The sequence below is a fragment of the Asparagus officinalis genome, chromosome 6 (genome assembly GCF_001876935.1).
Source record: "Asparagus officinalis chromosome 6, Aspof.V1, whole genome shotgun sequence".
In the NCBI taxonomy this organism is placed as follows: domain Eukaryota; kingdom Viridiplantae; phylum Streptophyta; class Magnoliopsida; order Asparagales; family Asparagaceae; genus Asparagus; species Asparagus officinalis.
In genome coordinates this window covers 41421214-41430189 of record NC_033799.1, presented here as the reverse complement: position 1 = coordinate 41430189, position 8976 = coordinate 41421214, and the positions used below count along the sequence as shown (strand labels likewise).

Here is an 8976-nt window from a genome sequence, read left to right as displayed (position 1 = left end):
TCATAATTCATTTCGAATTAACCCCCCTAACTGCTACTCTACTTTCGACTGAGGGGACTATTTTAAAAATAAGTTCAGAATTGGCAGGCCTACTGGAAATCTCAATTATTTGAGGGAGTAATTTCAAAATAACTTAAGAGGTGGGGACCTTATAGTACTTTCAACTATTTGAGGGACAGATTTTAAAACGCAAAAGATTTAAGGGAGTAGCGTCAAAAATCCTTATTAATAACATTTGGGGCTTCATTAAAATATCAACATTTGGGGGACCTATTTTAATGTAATCATGTCCAACATCCTCAAACGATATGAATAAGGCTAAATGACCAAATTAGTTTTCTTTTTACGCCCATTTACCAGTTTGGTAGTTTTCGTCGCTCCGATCACTTTTTTTAGTATTAAAAGTCTACCAAATTTATATATCATTAGGTACTAATTTTTTCCACCAGTGAGAATCTCACAGATTTTTTTGGGGAATTTGGTACCAAAAGCAGCACCCCATTCCCTCCCTCGCCACTTAGGAATTAGGGAATTTTTACAAACTTAGGGTTAGTTTAACTCCCTCCTCTCTCTTTTTGATCCGTGCCACGCCATTTGAACTATGTCATGTTATTTATAAAACTACTCATGTTAGCAATCGAATATCCCTCAAATTTAGTCATATAAGGTTATGTCTAATTGCACATTTAGTAGACTAATTCAAAAAAGTTGCCAAAGCAATAAAAAAACATTGTACTCGCATGTTACAAAAGTTACCAATTTGGTAATTTAGCTCTATATGGATAATGTATTAATGTTCAGTTTTGGGATTATAACTACCTCATTGGTTGTAACAAGAGCAGTAGCTTCATCATCATTTGATACCTTTGAAATTAGCATCATCAACATGAGAAATGATTAAAATTTTAAGTTTCCAAACCTATGGAATTCATTCATAAATAACGTACCTTATCAATACACTTGCTAATTGATTGGATTGAAGCTGGTTTAAACCTGTCACGATAAGAAAGCAAATCAAGTTGCCATTATCATGATCACGGTTCAATTTTCATGAAAAGTTGGAGGGAAAAAACTTCACCACTGCAAAATGTTCAAATATGATTTATAGTTCGAATTTTTACCAATGGCAAAGATTTCCAACGAAGGTGAATAAGTAAATTCCTCCTCCTAACTTCTTCAGTTCACAAAATTCCTCTTGAAGAGCCATCGTTGAGATGATGAACCCCTAGATTCTTGTAGATTCTACTTACATAGGTGCCAAGATATATAAAGATTGTATAGTTTGTTTTATTTCATTCTAGTTTCACTCTTATTGAGGCCGAATTGTCATGTAGCCAGCAATAGGCAGGACTGAAACCAAGAAGAGAAAACAAATAAAACTTAGAAATTATCTTGTTTCCTTTTTAAATGATCTGCCTGTGATTTACAAGGCGTTTTCCTTAACCAAAAGCGTCACGCACTTTGCATTTAATCATTCATTGTTCTTGACGTTTATCTCTAAATGAATAAAGAATTTCTTCACATTCTTTTAAATTTTGTTTAAACTTTTCCCTTGGTTCATGAGTTCCAAACGTTGATAAATTTCCAGAGGTTGACTTAGAGCATGTTTGGCTCCTACTTATATTTTGAATCCTTATATATAAGTTACTTACTACTTATTCTCAGAACTTATAAGTATCTAAGAAAATAGGGAAGTTGTTTGGTAAACCCCTTTATTTATAAAGACATACCAGTAGTTATTTGTTTGGCAAATCATTAACTTATAACGTGGTGTTAAATGTCAAATGGCCAGAAAGGACATATTTTAGTAACTGCATATTGTGACTAATTTAATTCATGTCATATTAATCCAATAATTAATATTAATAATTTATTAATTAATTATTTAAAAAAGTAATTAATTTAAAGTTAATTATTTCAAATTAATTATGATTATTAATTATAATATTGAGATTAATTAATTAAATTTTTTGTAATGAAATAATATTGTTAATAAAATAAATAAATAAATCAATTAATTAAAAGTTAGTTATCTCATAATAAGAAATATATTTGATTAAAATATTTTTATATAGTACATTATTTGTAATTATTAATCACTAATATTGAGATTTATTAATTCAATTTATATCAAAAATATTACTATCATAAAATGATTAGTTAATATCAATAAATTAATTATCTCATAGTAAGAATTATACTTTATTAAAACAATTTTATATATTACATTATTTGTAATTATTAATTAGTAATATTGAGGTTAACCAATTTCATGTTACTAAAATGTTATTAATAATAAATTAATTAACTAATTAATTATTAATAACTTAATTAAGTAAATATTTAATAGTATTAATTATTTATAGTTAAAAAACTTAATTAAATAAAGGGAGTAGGACTGTATTTTTGTCTTTTGGCCATAATAAGGAAAGTTCCTTATAAGTAGAGAAAAGATAAGTTGGGAAACCACAACTTATTTTTTTCTATTTATAGGCGACAAATAGGTAAAATAAGTAGCTCTTACCAAATATCACGTTGGCACCTTTTAAGTAAAAAGTTAGTTAAGGAGAAATAAGTAAGGTGCTAAACAGACTCTTAACTCAGTACTTTTATTTACATTAATTTAGCTAGTAATGCATCATCCTTTGTTAATTTTTTGGCTGTGAGAAGATTTTCGGCTGCTCTTGATCTTATTATCTGATTGATTCGGCTACTATGAAGAGAATTATAGTTATCTTCTATTATTCTAGAGTTAATTAGTTGCTATAGACTAATGCATTAATGTATTATAGGGGCCAATCATTTGTTACCCATAAAATCTTTTATTAGCACATTGACCCCGAATGTCGAACAAAGTTTTCTCTCTATCACACATAACTGTACTATAAAGAGTGTATGCTCAACATAGGATAAGAGTTTTTTTTATAAAAAACCAAGATATCGAGCGATCTCTTTACAACATATTGGCTGGTGGAGATACTTTTAGTTAGTGTCTCTTCGTTAAGGGTCAATTACTGATACACTGTTAGGAGAATTTCTGTGTAGGAGCTGGAGTTAGCAAAATAGAGGGTAGAAGACAGAAGAGATCTAGGATAAGAGGGAGAAAGAGAGAGAAAGTTGTTGAATATTGCTTGTTTATTTCCTGTCAACTGGTACACTTATAGGCTATTAGCCCTTGATTATTGCCTACCAAAAGTACTAATTAAAATATAAATCATATCTCCTTAAATTCCTCCCTGAATCCTGCCTAAGGCCTTGCTGTTCAGTTGTCCTCTTAATGGATGATTTCAAATCAAGCCTTAATTGTAATTTTCAAATTTAGCATCATCGGTTAACGATTGAATGCAATTGTATCTTTGTTGCGTCTTGTGTAAACCTTTAGGGGAAGGTTCAATTGTGTAACATTCCCACCCCCATGGGAAGACGACTTGTCAAGTCGGAGCTCATCCAAATTTACAAGGTCCTCTCAACTTGAATCTTCTAGCAGTAGGCCTGACCATTGGACAAGAGCTTGAGGAACGGTTTCCCCATTTTGAAGTATGGTACGCCTAGCTAGGATGGTAACTGGTTGGTGGACTGGATGTTGATCTTTAGTTAGAGCAGGCAGATCATGAACATGCGGTGTTGATTAGCCATGGTATGACTTTAAGAGAGAACAATGAAACAATGGATGAATGCGAGTAGTTGGTAGTAATGCCAGTCGATATGCAACTGATCCAATGCGTTTCTCTACTTTGAATGGCCCGTAATAGCGAAATCCAAGCTTGTGAACTGATTGTTTGCGTGCTGTTAATTGGCGATAGGGCTGAAGCTTTAACAACACTAATTGGTCTGGTTCGAAAAATATTGCAGTGCGGTTCTTGTCGGTGTAGAATTTCATGGCTGTTTGTGACTTGAGCAAGTTGTCTCTTAGTTGGGATAATATCACGTCACGGGAGCGGAGGTCTATGTCGACTTCTTCGAAGGCAGAGGTGCCACTGCAATAATTAAGCATTGATGGAGGTTTATGGCCAAATGTAACTTCAAATGGAGTCATTCCTGCCGAAGCTTGAAAGGTCGTTTTGTGGTGGTACTCTGCCCAACTTAGTAAATTGGACCATTTATTCGGTTGGTTGTGAACAAATGCTCGCAAGTATTGCTCAATGCACCGATTGACACGCTCGGTTTGTCCGTCGGATTCTGGGTGATATGCAAATGAGAAGTTGAGCTTTGTTCCTTGGAGCTTGAAAAGTTCTCGCCAAAAATGGCTCTGGAAAATTGGGTCACGATCAGAAATAATGGATTTAAGCATGCCGTGGATCTTGTCCACCGACTCCCAAAAAATGGATGCAACTCGGGGGGCGTTGTATCGTCGTGGTAAGGCGGGTAGATGCACTCCTTTAGAGAAGCGATCAACCACTACTAGGATAGTGGTATGGTCTCCGGATGGGGGTAAATGAGTGATAAAGTCCATCGATAGGTCAGCCCACAGGGAAGTTGGAGGAACAATTGGTTGATAATTCTTCTATAACTTGCTGTTTTAGATGGAGGAACAATTGGTTGACAATTGGATGGGGGTAAATGCTTTTTTAGATTTGTTGGTTGATAATTCTTCTATAATTTGCTGACAAAATGAATCATTAGCCACTTCTTGCATCAAGATTGTTAAGTCATAGCTAATAGGTCTGGAAATGGCTAGGAGGATTTGGTCAGATGTGGGGCTTATGTTGCCAGGTTCGAAAATAGATGGTGTGCCGTCTGTTTCATGAACAACGGTGGTGGAAGTTGTATTGTCAGTGAACTCAGGCACACGAGAGAGAGAGAGAGAGAGAGAGAGAGAGAGAGAGAGAGAGAGAGAGAGAGAGAGAGAGAGAGACTGCTACTGCATTCGAAGTTCCCGACTTGTACTCGATAGAGTAGCTATAGCCGACTAGTTTGGATAGGAATTGTTGTTGCTCTAGAGTTTGAATAACCTGTTTTAGCATATTTTACAAACTACGGTGGTCTGTTCTAATAATAAAGTGATTTCCCAGTAAATATTGGCGCCACTTCGCCACTGCCGATTAAACCACAAATAGCTCTCTAACATATGTGGACTTGCCTTGCATTGTTTTGGAGAGTTTTCGACTGTAAAATGTGATTGGGTGTGATTGCTGCATGAGGACCGCACCTATGCCTATACCAGAAGCATCTGTCTCCAATACAAACTGTAAGGAAAAATCTAGTAATGTAAGCACTGGTGCTGATGTCATGGCTGACTTGAGTGCTGTGAAAGCTTGGTGTGCCCGGTTTGACCAATTGAAACCATCTTTTGTGAGGAGATCCGTGAGGGGTGCTGCTATGGATGCATAATGGTGGATGAAACGGCGGTAATAGCCCGTGAGACCAAGGAAACCACGAACCTGACGCTGATTGGTAGGCATCGGCCAAGCAGTGATGACCTTGATTTTTGAGGGATCGGCTGCCACCCCTTGTGTGGAGACGATATGGCCCAGAAATTCAATGGAGGGGCTTCCAAATGTGTATTTGGATCATTTCACCGCCAAGTTGTGATCTTTTAGTGTCAAAAATATTTGTCAAAGGTGGCCAATGTGTTCCTCATGGCTGCTGCTATAAACCAAGATGTCATCAAAAAATATGACCACAAATTTTCGTAGGTATGGTTGGAATACCTCATTCATTAGAGCTTGGAAGGTCGATGGTGCGTTTGTAAGTCCGAATGGCATGACTAAAAATTCAAAGTGGCCGTGATGTGTGCGAAAGGCTGTCTTGTGTACATCTTTTTTGAACATTCGCACTTGATGGTAGCCCGAATGAAGGTCAAGCTTGGAGAAAATTGTTGCACCATAAAGCTCGTCAATTAGTTCATCCACCGTAGGAATGGGAAATCTGTCTTTAATGGTGGCTACATTCAAGGCACGATAGTCTACGCAAAAATGCCATGTGCCATCCTTCTTTTTCACCAATAGCATCGATGAACTAAAAGCTGAGCGACTTGGACCAATGACACCTATTTGGAGCAGCTCACTTACCTGCCTTTCTATTTCATTTTTCTAAAAAATGAGGATAACGGTATAATCGAACATTCACCGCTTCGGTGCCTGGATGTAAGGGAATGCAGTGGTCGATAGAGCGGGCTGGTGGTAGCCCGGTTGGTTCAGCAAATACGTCTTGAAATTCATCCAGAAGTGTTGCCAGAAATGGTGGTTGTTGCTCATCGCTCTTGGCTAAGGACACTGTGTCCTCACTGGTCGGTGTGGTCTGTAGGCACATGAAACATGAGCTTACACCCCCTGATGTGATCATTTTGTTAAATCCTACTGGAGATAGTGGACGAGCTGAGGTAGAGTCGTCGCCATGTAGTTGGATATGTTGTCCTTGTATGCTGAATTCCATTGTCAGGGTTGCATAGTTTGTCAAGATCGGACCCAATGTAGCCAACCATTGAACGCCTAAAACAACATTTGTGCCTTCAATGTCGAGTACGAATAAGTCCAGGTGGAAGGTGTGAGATTACAGAAACAACGACACCTCATTATAGATTTGATGACAGTGGAGGTAAGCACCGATGCTGACACATACCTTGAATGGTTGGGTGGGTGTTGTGGGTAATTCCAAAAAAGATGACATGCGGTTAGAAATGAAATTGCTTGTACTACCACTGTTGATAAGCACCTGAATCTTATGGCCATTTATGCTTCCTTGCATACTCATTGATTTGGCCGAGCGTTGGCCTAAAAAGGCATTAAGGCTAAGTTCTGGACTGGGCTCTTCCTCTAATTGCCGTGTCGAATCGACCGTTGGTGTCTCCAAGTTGTCTATGGAATTGTCTTCCATTCCTTCTAAGTAAAGGAGTGAAGTATGTCTTTATAATGGTGGCCTGGGGTGAAACAATCGTCACAGTTAAAACATAACCATTTTGCTCTTTGATCTTGCTGCTCTGCTGCTGTTAATCTACGGACGTGGATTTTAGTTGCTAGGTTAGGACTGGCCGGAGCTATAGGCTATGGTTGTGGGGTTGGTCGAGCAACCTAAGGTCTTGGTGCTGATCTGGTATCAGCGAACTGATCTTCGAAAACCCAAGCTAAAGCAAATGCATCATCAAGGTCATGAGGTCGTTGTGCTGTTACTGCGCGTTGAATTCTCGGCTGGAGTCCTGAAATGAATGAACTTTTTAAGAGATCAGGTGTAAGGCCATTCACTTTACTAGCCAACGCCTCGAACTTGTTTTGGTATTCTGCCACTGAAGCCGATTGTGAAAGCTTCATTAGTTGGCCAGCTGGGTCAGCATATTCTGATGGATCAAATCGCTTATGCAGACCTAAAACAAAAGTGTTCCAATCTGTAAGACGGCCCGCTTGAGCCATGCTTTGGAACCAACAAGACGCCAGTGTATCTAGGTGCATGGAGGCTATATCTAGGTGCATGGAGGCTAGGAGTAACCTGTCTTCCAAGGGAGTTGCGTAGTACATGAAGTACTATTGAATGCTAAAAATCTAATCAGCAGGGTCACCAGATGAAAACCGAGGGAATGTTAAACGAAGGTTGCGATTCGCATATATCTCCGGTTGAGCTTCTGTTGTGCACAATGGTTGTTGTGGCCCAGGGCCAAGAACACTCGATGAAGGTTGATGTGGTGGAATGGAGGAATTAGCTCGTAATTGCTCAATCATTGTAGCCAAGAAGCATTGTTCCCTTTCTTGCTCGCGCTGCTGGGATAGCTGGTCACGGTTTTTCATGGCCATGTTAAGTTGTACTGGTAATCTCTCAAAAATCTCATCGTCAGTGTTTTGTGAGCGAGTCTGTGGTGCCATGGTGGAGGTTGAGCAAGCAACGAAAGCACCAAATTGTTAGGAGAATTTCTGTGTAGGAGCTGGAGTTAGCAACATAGAGGGTAGAAGACAGAAGAGATCTAGGATAAGAGGGAGAAAGAGGGAGAAAGAGAGAGAAAGTTGTTAAATATTGCTTGTTTATTTCCTCTGTCAACTGGTACACTTATAGGCTATTAGCCCTTGATTATTGCCTAACAAAATAACTAATTAAAATATAAATCAAATCTCCTTAAATCCCTCCCTGAATCCTGCCTAAGGCCTTGCTGTTCAGCTGTCCTCTTAATGGATGATTTCAAATCAAGCCTTAATTGTAATTTTCCAATTTAGCATCATCAGTTAATGATTGAATGCAATTGTATCTTTGTTACGACTTATGTAAACCTTTAGGGGAAGGCTCAATTGTGTAGCATACACCCATGTATTATATGGATTACCCACTTGTTACTTTTAGAGACATTATTAGCATGTTGATCCCAGATGTCGAGCATAGGTATCACTTTGTTCTGTACATGTACTATACATGGTGTATAAATCTTCAACACTTATAAAAAAAATGAGATGTTTCTTGTGGAGTATGGTTTATAGAGAAAACATATAGAAGGGATCGAGAACTAAACTGCTGCAAAATAACACTCTGACAGGTGATGATATATTTGTGTTTTCACCTATATATCTATAGATGGAAATAGAAATTTTTGTACGTAGTAAATATGAAGCACGTGGAGTGGGGGCACCTACGTTCACGAGCATAAGCACGAAAGTGCGCGAGGAGATTTGATTATGGGGGCCACAAATCTATTTGTGGGAGAGGATCTGCAGGACACGCGATTTGATGTGATCCATTTAATTGCTATATATAGCGTGATTCTTTCTAGGGTTTCGTGTGCAAAAGGGGGAGAACTCTATTTTTGGTAGCGTACAGGTGTAGAAGAAAGAAAAAGCAGCTAAAGCAGTTCTCTTGGGGCTTCGCGCAGAGGAAAAAAAATAGCAGTGTTTTGTGCAGCCATCTTTTGAGTTTTGAGCACCCTTTTGAGAGAGATTTGAGAGTTAGTTTGAGGGTTTAGTTTGTGTGATTGTAAACCCATTTGTATTCTCTTTCTCTAATAGTAGATCTCTCCCTCCTTGCCCCTTGAACGTAGGCAATTTGTCGAACCACGTAAAACTT

The 8976-nt window shown here is 38.1% G+C and overlaps 1 protein-coding gene across 1 annotated transcript; it reads right to left on the bottom strand.

The window, feature by feature from the left end:
- On the bottom strand, positions 3629-4036 carry LOC109846094. Its single transcript, XM_020415318.1, has one exon. The coding sequence runs from the start codon at positions 4034-4036 to the stop codon at positions 3629-3631; it is 408 nt and encodes a 135-aa protein (XP_020270907.1).

Excerpts from the sequence above, each read along its gene's own strand:
- LOC109846094 (XM_020415318.1), bottom strand. The coding sequence starts at position 4,036 with ATGACTCCATTTGAAGTTACATTTGGCCATAAACCTCCATCAATGCTT.